Source organism: Mycetomoellerius zeteki, unplaced genomic scaffold (assembly GCF_001594055.1).
Source record: "Mycetomoellerius zeteki isolate Tzet28-1 unplaced genomic scaffold, Tzet1.0 scaffold113, whole genome shotgun sequence".
Classification (NCBI taxonomy): domain Eukaryota; kingdom Metazoa; phylum Arthropoda; class Insecta; order Hymenoptera; family Formicidae; genus Mycetomoellerius; species Mycetomoellerius zeteki.
This window is the reverse complement of record NW_017256051.1, coordinates 2,087,471-2,101,597: the sequence shown is the minus strand read 5'-3', so window position 1 is coordinate 2,101,597 and position 14,127 is coordinate 2,087,471. Positions and strand designations below refer to the sequence as shown.

General features: G+C 35.0%; 1 protein-coding gene across 1 annotated transcript; it reads right to left on the bottom strand.

Moving 5' to 3' along the window:
- Positions 1 to 2,855: 2,855 nt before the first annotated feature.
- Positions 2,856 to 7,829, bottom strand: CenB1A (Centaurin beta 1A). The gene is made up of 12 exons (XM_018455295.1): positions 7,507 to 7,829; positions 7,234 to 7,291; positions 6,924 to 6,982; positions 6,218 to 6,391; positions 5,486 to 6,130; positions 5,215 to 5,388; positions 5,039 to 5,145; positions 4,780 to 4,963; positions 3,756 to 4,686; positions 3,485 to 3,584; positions 3,273 to 3,393; positions 2,856 to 3,177 (listed from the first exon to the last, which is right to left on the bottom strand). Exons 1-12 carry the CDS (start codon positions 7,557 to 7,559, stop codon positions 3,009 to 3,011), a joined length of 2,775 nt encoding a protein of 924 aa, XP_018310797.1. The 5' UTR covers positions 7,560 to 7,829; the 3' UTR covers positions 2,856 to 3,008.
- Between the last annotated feature and the right edge of the window lie 6,298 nt (positions 7,830 to 14,127).

The following is a 14,127-nucleotide window of genomic DNA, read 5'->3' as shown; positions in this document are numbered from 1 at the left end:
AAATTCTTTGGTAATATTTCAAAAAGATTGCAGATTCTTTCTGTAACATTTCATTAATCTTTCAACAAAATTTCATGTGCAAGAATCGCAGACATTTTGCTATTCCAGAGCTGTCTCAGAAATATTGCAAACATATTTCACAATTTTTATGAAATGTTTCACTTTTCAATTGAAATATTTCTGAGATATTTCTGAAAACTTTCGGTGTTGTATGTTGTATACAATACCTATATTTTTATCAAAATTAAAAATATACATATATATATTTATATTTCATATTTACTTGTTTAATTGATTGGCTCGAGTTTTTTCATGCATCAAATCGATAACAATGTCGGAATCACTTTTATAATAAAGCTTCGTATCAATGATAAATGATAACAAAAATTGTATCATTGTACTTCGGTCATTAATAATATATTTCTAAATTATTTTCTTGATCAAAACTCATGCGTATATCTCTAACATAACGTTTGAGTAACATAGAGTAACAACTAAAGCACGTAATACTAATGATTTCGTCTTCTGCATGTACATACATGTGTTTTAGTATTTAATTATTACGCAAAAAATGATATAATAATGTTGATATTTCAAGCTGATGTTGCAGTGATTCAATAATATAGCGTCAACAATAGTTGATTTTATCAGGAATGTTATATATTATCTATCCCATTAACATGCACATGTATAATTATACAGAGTGTACAAAAAGTACTGGGACGGCGAAATATCTCGAAAATTAAGCATTTTAGGAAAAAGTGTTTCAAATAAAAGTTGTAGGGTTTCAAAAGATCTATTTACTGGCGCAATGAGTTTGACCTTGGGTGGCGTCGCCAAGGCCAGGTCAAGGTCACGTCGATTTTTTTAAATAGAATCACCTATTTTTCATTACATATTCTTGTAGCTCGAGAGCTTTTCAAAACACTACAATAAAATATTTTTTATTAAGTATTTTTCGAGTTATAAGGCTCGAAAGTTACAGTACAGCCGGCATTAGCATTACGCAAGTTGTCCGACCGACGGCTAAAATCTCTTGAATGTTGTTCAGGATCATGTCCTGGATAATATTTGTCAAGATCAAGGCCATTGGAGGTTGTACCTCTTATTTTCATTTTTATGTAAAAATGAATTTTTAGTGTACACATGAACAACATTCAAGAGATTTTAGCCGTCGATCGGACAACTTGCATAATGCTAATGCCGGCTATACTGTAACTTTCGAGCCTACCCGCATAAAAATATACTACTAGTGCAATAAGTAAATTCGAGTAGTGTAATAGCGGTGGAGAAAATTTCGTTAAAATTACACTGAAATCTTATTGTGAAAATAAGTATTATTGATTAATATCATATTTCAGAGGATACATGACAAAATTATAATAAAAAAGTTTCCTTTATGAATTCTAGAACTAATGTTATGATGCATCATAAAATTAGTTCTAGAATTCATAAAGGAAACTTTTTTTTATTATAATTTTATCGTGTATCCTCTGAAATGTGATGCTAATCAATAATACTTATTTTCACAATAAAATTTTCAAGATCAAACTAGTGATCCCCGCTCCCACCTTATATCCCCCTTAAAGTCATATAACTTGTCTGAAACATTTTTTTCTAAGATCAAAAATAAAAAAGTTATTTGGGGTGGGACATTAAAATGGGACACCCTGTATATGTATATATATAAACACAATAAAATATACATATGTATAATACAAAACATTTATAGCAAATCGCACGCACACACACGCACGCACGCACAAATACATTGTATCATTTATTTTCAACTGCAAATTCGAAATATTTGCGCGCGTAATGTGTATATGCGTACGTATGTGTGTATACATTCTATTAAAATTTAGTTGGTTACTTAATTCCGTGATTTACTTCACTTTCAGTGGTTGCACTGTTCATTTTTGTTATAGATACACATATAAAATGTAACCATTTCTTAGAAAATATTTAAAATTAATCAGATCCAATCTTCGCGTTTTCATTATACAAATGAAAATTTTTGGCAACGGAGGCTATATTTTTCTTTTTTATGCAACAAAAATGGATCAATATTTTGGGAAAACATTATTCATTTATATCTGAAAGCTGTTATCATCACTCAATACTATAATCACTGTATGTGTATAACAAGCTACAATATATTATATATATATATTTATAATAAAACGATTTGTTATGTTGTCGTGCTACGCTCTAAAGATATGTGTGATCTATAATTGAGTTTAATCGCGTATAATCATAACATTGATAAACAAAGTATATACGGATATACGTGTATGTATAAAAAAATCTTAGGATTATATCCCCCGTCAGATATGAATATATCTAAAATTTATGATGCAATAGTGGAACTTCCAATATAATACGAATTAAGCAAATCTTTCCAAACGTTTTTACACTATATATATATATATAAACGGTTCATAAATAATATTTATCTATATATGATGTTTGTTTTATCTTTGCTTGCTAAATATATAGAAAAAGCTGTGTGATATCTCGTATATCGTAATTTTACCAATTGCCAAGCACCAAATCACTCTCTAAAAAGAATTTTTTTACATTATACTATACAGCTTAGTGGATTATATGTATATATAAAATAAACTTTTTTATATGTGATGTATATGTTCGTTATAAATCATTTTCTCACTATAAAAACTGCATTACTCAGTGAGTAAGAAATCATTAGTAAAAGGTGACCAATTTTACAGTGACGATACATATCAAGTAATGAAAGGATATAAGTGAATTGTTTTAGATATTACAATTATAATGGTTTAGTTTTCAAAACAAATAAAAACAATTGATACTTGACAATTTTTCGTATGTAAAACGTCAGCTTTTACTTACAATACTTACATTAATACGATAGATAATCGATACTCTGCAACAATTTGAAAGGCAGCGCGGGCGCTCTTGTAATTCACATAACATATAAAATATGATTTATTTGTACATTTTGAGTGTTATATAAAAATTTGTAAACCTTATTCAGGCATATATGATAAATTTGTGGTTTCATTTCGACGTTGCAATCGCTCGGGATGTGAGCAAGCCAACTGACTGAAATCACGAACAACGTCATTGAATGTTTCATCACCAGTAACGCCTATTTCAGAGTCTTTCATTTCTTCATTTAGGAGACCAAGCCGTAATCTGCCATAAACATGTCGATGTAATAAAATAAGATATTTTATAAGATATACATAAAAGTTTATATATGTATATAAACTTTTGTAGACAATACTTACAAAGTAACGATATCGGCGTTTGCTTCTTTTATAGCAATTGACAAAGGTTTTATTCCACTTTCATCTTCAATGTGTTGATCAGCACGATGTTTAAGAAGTAGACATACTTGGGCAGTGTGTCCTGTATGTAATTGTAAAAATTTATAAAATGTTAATATATATTCTTCTCCTTTCTCCACTTCGAAAAATATAAAGACAATAATATTATGTACCTAATTCTGTCGCTAAATGCAAAGGTGTTTTTCCCTCGGCGTCTTGACAATTGATTCGTGCACCATTTAAAAGGAGATACTCACATGACATAACGGAACCCTATATACAAGAAAATATATAGTTATTATTATATTCTCATTTTTATATTCTAAAGCTTATTTCTTGCAGAAATAGTGTAAGAAATGTATGAAACGTAATTCACAAGAAAGAAAAATTAAACATTGTGTGCGTGCGTGCGTGCGTGCATTTTATGTAAAGCATCATACATACACTTATTATCGCTTGATGTAGAGCATTACGGCTTTTATCATTAACATTCGACCACAACTTGTCAGCACCGGCCGCTAATGCTGCACACATTACCGGTAAATTATGCGCTGCTGCAGCTTTGTAAAGCAACATCTCAGGATGCAGATTTTCTATATCTTCTTCATCAGTAAATTCTTCATCCTCGCCAGCCGTTGAATCTTGATCAGAACTTAGTTCTAAATTGTTATCGATAGTAGGTTTTGGTACATCGCAACCAAACATTAAGACAGCTGATTGTACTTTTTCGTTATAGTGCTTCTTTGATTTAAGATCTTTATTTCCTGAAACGTTTTTATTGTCGTCCTTGACTTTATTATCGGTATGTCTATTGAAACTGTCGTCCGATTCGACGACTAAAAACGTATTAATATTCACTGTTTCAGTTGTATTCAATTTCAGTTCGCTTTCCATTGAACCAAATTCTTTTGCAAGCGGCTCGACACTTGCAACTTCTCCGTGAGTTGCAGTTGTACTCTTGACATATTTATTAGCTTCACTCAAATCGTTCGTAGAACGATTTAAGATTTTTCCGTAAAGAGTAGAATTGTTTTTCAAATCTATATTAGCACTATCATCCGAGCTTATAGAATTTCGTTCCATTTTCTTTACTTTGCCAACGGAATTCAAACTGTCGATTGATGTGTGTTTGCTTTCATCCGAACTCGTTGAAGGATAATTTTCTTTGACAGGTAATAATGCCAACGTTTTACTGGTATTACTATTATCGATCTTATCACAACTGCGTGGTCTGCGACGTAATTTACACACACTCCATTTTCGAAATCGCATTTGCTCGCGACTAGCGTGATGCCCAGCTGGTATTACATCAGTCAGAGGTTTGACAAATTTACGATCTACATATTTGAATTTTATCCAAGCTTCTCGAACGTTACTAGAGAAAAAGGATGTAAACATTTTTTGTAAGATTTTCTTTTATTGCCATTAAACAGGAGATAGCTGATCAATTTATCATGACATTATATACCCATTGCATTTTGGTGTAGCTTTAGTAATGTCGGAAGGTATAGGTAGAGCTTCATATATGCTATTTACCACAGAATTGCCTAATTCTGCCATCACTTTAAGTATTTCTGGTTCCCAATCATCCAATGTTAAGGATCGAACTTTACTATAGTGTACCCCAAGACTTCTATGTACACCAGAACATTCTAGATAAACATGAAAAATATTAAGTACATCGCGTTATAAGTAGCACCACATACATTTTGTTGAGTAAAGTTTACCTATGCAAAGCGTAATGCCTAGATTGATGCTAGCCCATCGTGGGTTAACATCGCCGCAATCGCAGCAAACCTCATTACCCGAGATCTTTAATAACTGTTCCCACACTCTGAAATTTTAAAGTGATAAAATACTCTCTTCAATACAAATCGACAGCATAAAAAGCACCAATACTCACCTTGACTTTAGTCTTGTCAATGGTCTTGCAGGGCTATCACGTGATTGTAATTCATGTGGATTAATATTAGCAACTACACTCATGCCTCTCTGAATAGCAGCACCAATAGCTTGCTGCATCGCAGTTATCCATGCCAAATATGATTCTTCGCTGTCTGCTTGCAACATATGACTCCTACAAAATAGCAATTTAATTTTTTATTCACTTATGAAAAGTTTAACTTTTACTTTTGGTATTAATTACCGCACAAATTGGAAACGTCTCTACTTACTTTGTCGGACTTAAAACTTCAAAACAATTTCTCCTATCACAATCAACTACAGGTTTTACAGTGCATAATCGCAAATCTTCTTCCATAATTGTATAGCCTTCGTCACCCGTTCTCTTTCGATATACTAGTTGATGATCCTTCAAACAGAACCACCTTCTGTTCCAAGTTTTAAAAGCATTGCTAGTCCTTTTAAATAAATAACCTTCCATCTTGGAATTGCCAGGTACCAGAGAGGGGATCAAATCTCGATTGTTAACATAAATATGACGATTTTCCATTTCTTTTTCGAGTTTATTCGAATCACTTCTCATCTGAACTAAATTTTCATCGAGATCTTTGAGAGAAGGATCTAAATCTTGAGCAAGATCGCTACCTTGATGATAATAAGTAATACATGCATGCATATAGCTTAATAATGTGCCTAATATCTCGTGTCGCTTGTGCGCTTGCAGCATCGTCAAAGCATGAATATAATCTAAAGCAGTGTGTCGGAAACACGATCGGGTAGCCGACAGGATGTTTGATGTTTCTTCATATTCCATAGGCCGAGATTTCGGTACTTGAGAATTCCTATTCAGTGCAATATCAAGATCACTGGAAATTCTTTCAAAGTAATGCCGGGTCTCTTTTGCTCTCTTGATATCGCTAGGAAAAGATTGACGTAAAAAATTTTGTAAAATTTCGTAGAACTTGTCAATTTTGTTTGAAAATTGGTGCATGTGTAAAATTTACCCTTTAATAAAATTGTTAAGATCCTTCATCACAGTTCTAGAAGCTTGATCTAATAAAATAGTGTGATACTTGTTCATTTCTTGTAAAGCATGTATAAGTTTATTTAAGAATGCCATTATTTCTGGATCATCGCTGAAGTACAAAGATAATTCCCATAGACTATTGGCAAATTGGCTTTAAGAAAAATAAAATTCTTAATATTAAAGATGTATCATTATACACACACGCATATGCACATACATATGTACATATATGTGATACATATATGTCAAAGTATATATGTCAAGTATACATATATGTCAAAAAGATGTAAGTATATAAATATAAATTGAAAATGATAGAAATTTTTGTTTATATTTTTATTTAATATATAATTCGTTGGCATTTTTTTAAATTTTTGCTTGATTACTATTAATTTTTATTATTATTGCATAATATACATACATTATATATTTATATATGTATAAAATCATGTGTATATATATGTATATATATAATATATACATATATATGTATATACATGTAATATATATACACATATATATATATTAATCTATTCTTCATTATATAAGATTCTATTATATATTCCTTTGCCTCTTCATGATATTATTCTTAGTTAATTTTAATATAGCATATTTTACAAAATGATTACAATTGATCAACAAGTTGAAAAAAAGCAAAATACATATTGATATATGAAACTTACTTTTGCTGTCCAACAAAGGCTTTCCCAGTATCAATAGTCAGACTGCAATTTTTTAATACCTGAACAAAAAATTATTAAGTTCGGATACATTTTTTATGTCTGTTACACATATGTATGTTACATTATAACATGATAATTATACATAAAAATCACTCTTGTTATATCGTTATCAATTATTAAATTATCTACTATTTGCATATTAGATATTTAATTATGTATTACATTAAGGGTAATCGTTTTCAGATAGTGCAAAAGTTAAATTAATGATGTACAAATATCTGTTTAAATAAGACATAATATTATACGATACCTTGTCTAACTTTTGTTCCAATAGATCCACATTCTTCTCCACCTCTTCGATGCATAATCTGTAAAGTTTACATTTCACACAACACCTTGTCATTTAGTCAATTTAGTGTAATGTTAAAAAAATGTTACGTTAAGCTAAAACATTTATTAAGTTTATCCTTAAGCTACTTACAATTAGAAACGATTAGTAACGGATGGTAGTATAACAGAAAATCATAGAGAGTGCCATCCCCTTGTACGAAACAAATTAATTGTGTGTGAGAAGAGATCTTACCGAAACTTGGGAGTATCCCGTAAGCATTCCTCGAATTCGATTAAAGGCTTCATTTTGTACTGTTGACTTTTCAAGATCTTGGAATACAGTTTCGTCCGGTATACCGCGATCTCGAAATATTGTGCACGCGATATTTTCCATGAAACAATAAATTGGTTAGCAGTCCAGTGCGACTGATAAAAAAAAATTAACACAATAAGACAAGAGCGTTTTCCACCATTCTCACTGTTTTGTCAAATCTTTTGTTTAACCTGCGTCAACGCTAACCTATACAAAGTAACTGAAAGTAATAGAGCAGAGCAGAGTGCAGCCCGCCCAGTGCGAGTCTGCGTCACCGACCGCCGACGTAAGAAACACAAGCCGTGTTCGTATATAACTGCCAGTTGTTAGTACAGTATAGCATACGTAACGGGAACTATAGATTTTCAGTACTGACAGTCAACTGGCAGTAATATACGAACATGGCCACGTAAGAAAATGGGCGAGTTCAAGACGGCAAAGCGGCTTACTGAGCGATTCAATTGAGTGCATTCAGAAGTGACGATCGCTCACTGAGCGTTCACTGAGTAAAAAAGTAAAAAAATCTCTGATTAATATGTTTATTTATTATAATTCATAACGTAGAATAACTTGTCTATTATAGATAATCTTTTATATCATATTTCTTACTTATTTGTTACTGTTTATTAGTTAGCAGTTCGAATGTCAGACGGTATAACGGTATCCGGAGAAAGATGCCTGGTGCACCTTCTAGAGGCCAGCTTTCCTGGTTTCCAGAAGGATGTAGATAGGTGTGAGGAAGTTGGCGCGGGCTCTTTCAGGGCATGTGCCAACGATTGGAAATTAGCGGCAGAAATTGTGAGGCCAACCAGAGTTAGATGAGCGATTGGCTCCTTTCAATCATTCAAGTCGGCGGGACCCGACCTTGTTTTCCCGGCTCTCCTTCAGAGAAGGCTGGGGCAGATAATCGGTCCCCTCACGAGGATGCTGAGGAGTTGTCTCTTGGAGCTAGCTCTTGGTTACACCTCCTGAGCGTGGAGAAGGGCGAGAGTCGTCTTTATTCCTAAAGCGGGGCGGGCGAACCATGTCACTGCTAAGGACTTTAGACCGATCAGCTTGACTTCGTTCCTTCTTAAAACGTTGGAGAAGTTGGTTGATGTATACATCAGGGACTGCGTGCTGGCTCGGTATCCGCTGCATGCCAAGCAGCACGCTTACCGGGCTGGCCACTCGAGTATATCGGCCCTCCACTCGGTTTTCTACAATATTGAACAACAACTCCAGAAAGGGGGCTTTTTGGTAGACACCTTCCTGGACATTGAGGGGGCCTTCAACAACACTCCACATGAGGTAGTTTGTGCCGAGGCAGTAAGACGGGGAGTACTGGTGAAACTTGTAAAATGGATCCGAGGAATGCTTGGACGCCAAGTGACGATATCGCTAGGTATGGTGAGTGTCGAAGGATGGGTGGGGAGAGGCTGTACCCAAGGGAGAGTCCTCTCACCACTCTTGTGGTGCCTAGTAGCGGATAGGCTATTTGAAGAGCTTAAGGACGTTCTCCGACTGCAGTTGTGCTCAACCTAAAGTTTATTCGCGTCCACGCAGTCGTCCCCATACATAGAAAATATTAGTTGAGTATCACTCCGCTCTTTCGCTTCGCCCTTATGCGCAGAAGTGCAAAAATGATCCACTGCGTCACTTCGTGCGATGCGGCAACGCTGCAGTCTCACTCCGCGTCTTTAGACTCGTGCGTTGCGTTAGTAACGTTATATAGACACTGTAAACTTTGCTCAATGATTTCTTAAAAACGAATACCGAAAGCCATATTCAGATAAATTTCATATTATTTCTTGTGATATCAAGTTTTATGTCTCATTGTTTCAAAAAATTGTTAAAAAAAATTTTTTACAGTGAATAAAAGACCATTTTCGAATAAGCTTTAGATAGGAATCCTATGTTAAACGCTTCAACTTTGAAGTGGAATATCTCGATTTTTAATCCCGTTCCGGGTATTGAGTTTTAAAGTACATGTTCAGGACATTAAAACAAGCTTTTTCTGTAAGTTTCAGAAAAATCTAAAGAAAATGGATTTTTCGGAGAACGTCCTTAATGATAAGGGCTTCAAGGCAATCAGTACGCTGATGACTTGGCGATCCTGATAGGAGGTCCTTTCCTAGAAACGCTCCTGGAGCTCACACAAGAGGCTCTAGGGATGGTGGAGGAATGGTGTGAGAGGACAGGTCTATCGGTGATGTAAAACAAGTCTGGTGATCTTAACACATAAGTACAAAATAGGCCCCGTGGAGGGGCCCATATTGAAGGGAGTCAGACTGACTCCTGGAATGTCGGTCAAGTATCTGGGAATTGTCCTGGATAAAAGATTGAGCTGAAAGCTGCACCTGGAATCGGTGTGCAAGAAAGCCTGCACATACTTCTGGATGCAGAAGAACCTTTGGTCAAACTTGGGGATTGCAGCCAGACAGAGTGTTTTGGCTATACTCTGCGGTGCTCCGACCAAGATTGCTCTACGCTGCGGTGGTCTGGTGGCCAAGGACACAGCTAACTGAGGCTCGTGCATCACTGGAACGCGTCAAGGCTTTCTTTTTAAGGGAGGCTCTGGGTGCAATGAGGACAACACCAGTGGTGGCAATGGGAGTGCTGCTCGGCATAGAACCACTCCATCTCGCGATAGTGGCGGCAGCAGCGGTCACTGCGTATAGGTTGAAGTGCGAGGGCAAATGGATGAGCGGTGTGACTCACACCCGGTTACCGCGGGAGCTCCAAATGGAAACCGTGTTTGACATGAGGCAGGACAGAATGTCAATAAGGCGCGACTTCAACAGATCTTATAAGATCTATATTCCTAGTCGCGAGGACTGGGAGAGGCATGAGGTGCCCGCTGATAGGAATGGGGACGTCTGGTACACGGATGGCTCCAAGATTGATGAGGGTGCCGGTGCCGGGATCTACGGATGCCGTAGCGGAGTCAGGGAGGCTCTCCCTCTTGGAGAGTTCACCACTGTATTCCAATCGGAGGTGGTAGCAATCATGGGCTGTGCTCAAACGCTAACCACATCAGGTGAGGCGGACAGACGCATCAGGATATGCTCCGATAGCAGGGTGGCTCTGGGGGCGTTGGGAGCATGCTTTGACTTGTGGCTGGTCTGGGAGTGCAAATGTGCTCTGAACAGACTGTCCACGGACAACGATGTTGTTCTTGTATGGATTCCGGGATATTCGGGAATCAAAGGTAATGAGATTGCTGATGAGCTGGCAAGAAGTGGCTCATCAGCCAGGCTGGTGGGACCGGAACCGGTTCTAGGTTTGCCCAGCTGTATCTGCAGGGCAAAAATAAAGAGCTGGTTACGGGACCGTCATATCAACTATTGGAGGGAAGAGACAAGAACCAAGTGCAGGCAGGCGAGGGCCCTGCTGGGAGAGAGAGAGAAAGCCAGGCTGGCGGTGAAGATCTACACGGGCCATGGCTTCACTATCACATGCACAAGCTGGGGCACAGTGACAACCCGAAGTGCAGGAAGTGCGAACACGAGGAAGAGACCTCTCTCCACGTATTATGTGAATGCCCAGCGTATGCAGGACAAAGGCGGCTTCTTTTGGGTATGTCTCGAGCCCAAGCAGGTATGTCAACTCCAGGTCAGAGATCTCCTCCGTTTCTGGAGGAAGACAGGTCTGGTCTGATCTGGAGGTAGTACGGCCGGGAAGTTCAATGAGCGGTCGTAGTACTGAATGCACTAATTACGCTCCACTGAGCGCTACATAACCTTACGGCCTAAACACGACATTAGAGAAATAATAAACAGTAATAAATAAGTAAGAAATATGATATAAAAGATTATCTATAATAGACAAGTTATTCTACGTTACGAATTATAATAAATAAACATATTAATCAGACATTAATCTCTTTTTTATTCAGTGAGCGCTCAGTGAGCGGTCGTCGCTTCTAGAGATCCTCAAGTAAAAGATGCGCGAACTTCTAGCATTTGCAAGAACATGGCGGCCTCCATTAGGGTAGAGCGGGGCTAGTTGTGACACTTTTTCTTTAAATTATTATAAATCTTCACACAATTATGATAGATTAATGGTAAATGCTTTAAAATGTTGCATGTTCATCTGGCTCAATAATTAAATGCTTATCAATCCTTAATATATCTCGTAAATAAGAAAAAAATTACGTTAATTACAAGAATGCAAAGTGGACCAATATGTCCCATCTATGGGGCATGTTGAGCATCCTCGAAGGATAAGTTGAGCCATAAAGGTAACCGTTTAATGAAGTTATATATAATTAAAAACATGAAAGGATTATGTGTATATTAATCAAATTTTTATTATTTTCATCTTAAATATAATAATTTGTAATATTCTTTCTTTTTAAATGTTTTAATTAGCAAAATTAGAAAAACTAAAATCTTTACTCTTTATAATAGATAATAATTAACGTAAAATATATGTTTAATCGTTGACATAGAATAAAAAGCATTGTTAAAGACAGATTTCATTTAAGCAGCTGAATGTATAAGGTTAGTTATATGAGGTACTGGCCCAACAAGCCCCATATCGGTGTTGACTGAAATACTTTTTTATAACTGAAAAACCGTAAATAAAATAGCAACTTAAACATTAAAGTTAAAAATTACGATAATAACTTATATCTAAAAAACGCATTTGATTATTATCAATCGCTCTAATTATCATGTAGATCAAGAAGAATACTCACCTAATAATATTCTTGAGGCTTTCACGGGTGTTACCTATGTGACAATCTTGCGATCTGAACACGGAGAAAACCCGCGAAACGCAAGATTGTCACTCACCTAATAATTTTACTTTTGATATACAAAAACGAAAAGCGTACGTATTTGGTTGTTGATAGCCGGACATAGATTATTGTATTAAGGTACAATAATCTCTGTCTTTGTGCTACATTACGCAAGCATAGACGTATCTATATATATTTTGATTATTTAGATATTTACATTTGATCAACTTGCTCCTATGCTCAAATAGCCTTGCTCTCCCCTATATGTGTCATATATGTGTGATACTTATATATGTTTGTAAGTACAAATTTAGATAATAATGATTCAATATTATTATAAAATATTATTATGCCATATAAGTTGTAAAATTGATGTGGTAATTGAAAATATTGTAACGGCATATTCCTAACCTATAATGTATATGACTTTATAACGCATAAGTAAACAATTATAGGTAATATCTAGAAAATAACAATGTCAGGCTGTTGCGTGCCAAATTGTAAAAATTCAGCGGCTAAGGAATTTCTTATGAAATATTTCCCAAGAAATCCAGATAAAAGGGCTTAATGGGTTCCCTGATGGAAAAATTTCGCTGAAATTATTTTACGTTTTGGAACATTTTTCAGCAAAATTTCAGAATTTTAGAAAAATTTCAGTTTAATTTCAGCGATTTTTAGTTGAAAAATTCATTTTCAGCAAAATTTTAGCAAAATTTCAGACAAATTTCAGTAAAAATTTCAGAGAAATTTCAGAAAAAATTTCAAAGAAATTTTAGCAAAATTTCAGAGAAATTTCAGCGATTTTTCAATATGTTAACTGAAAAATTCACTTTCAATGAATGTTCGCCGCGTTTTATCTTATGTAAGTGGGAATAAAATACGGTTGCGCCATTGGTTGCGCCATATTCTTGCAACATCGTCATCAACCAATCCCGTAGCGATTTCAATTTCCACATCTGTTACTTGAGGATCTCTAGTCGCTTCTGGTCACTTTATAGATGCAACCAATATGATTGGTTGGATCTATAAGTAACAACCAATTATGCTTACAATAAATTTAAAATACGAAAAACTTTCCAAATAAATTAAACGATTAGATACGTTGATGTAAAAGGAATTGCCAAATGTGAGCCGACACCAGTTGTTCGTGTGTAATCCAAAATGTAAATTAAAAAAATTTGATACAGGACGTTTCAACTCTGGTATTGAGTGTTCTTCAGTGTAGAATATATGTGTTTAAGATAATTTCATGAAAATTAAATTCAAATTAAAGTAAAAACGCTAGATCATCAAAACATTGTTAAACTATTGTCGCTGTTTGAATTTTCAAATAGTCGTCTGTTATATTTTACTGAATATACAAACAGTCCATGTTCAAAAAATTCCACTAAAATAAATGATTCAAAAGAACTTTAATTAATTGTAATAAACTATATTAGTCAAAATTACTAAAAACTTACGTAACGATAAGCTTAACGATGCTCTGTTACAAAGATGTGAATACAGAGAGAGATATCGTTGTAATGAAATAGTCAAGTACAATAGGAATATTATAGGGGAAATAGAGAGCACGTCCGCTGATAAAAATTAAATGTAAACATGAAATGTCAAAAATAAAAATATACATATTATCAGCAGCAAATTAAACAAAGTTACGTCAATCTTTAGCGACTAAGTCATAATACAATAGACTCAGTAAATCTGTGTCGTTTTGCAAGTTTAATGTGTGTTTTGTTTATTAATAAAAATTTCCTCAGAGATTAATCTATTATAACTCCTTTCCTCCTCTAAAATCCGAACATTGTCCCAATCAAAATCATGATTGTGCTCAATTCTAT

What these genes read in the sequence shown, in the direction of transcription:
- CenB1A (XM_018455295.1), bottom strand. Translation starts at nt 7,559, where the DNA reads ATGAAGCCTTTAATCGAATTCGAGGAATGCTTACGGGATACTCCCAAG. An exon ending in CGGGATACTCCCAAGTTTCG is followed by an intron (nt 7,292 to 7,506) that starts GTAAGATCTCTT and finishes TAAACTTTACAG; the next exon opens with ATTATGCATCGAAGAGGTGG. An exon ending in AACGCCGATATCGTTACTTT is followed by an intron (nt 3,178 to 3,272) that starts GTAAGTATTGTC and finishes TGTTTATGGCAG; the next exon opens with ATTACGGCTTGGTCTCCTAA.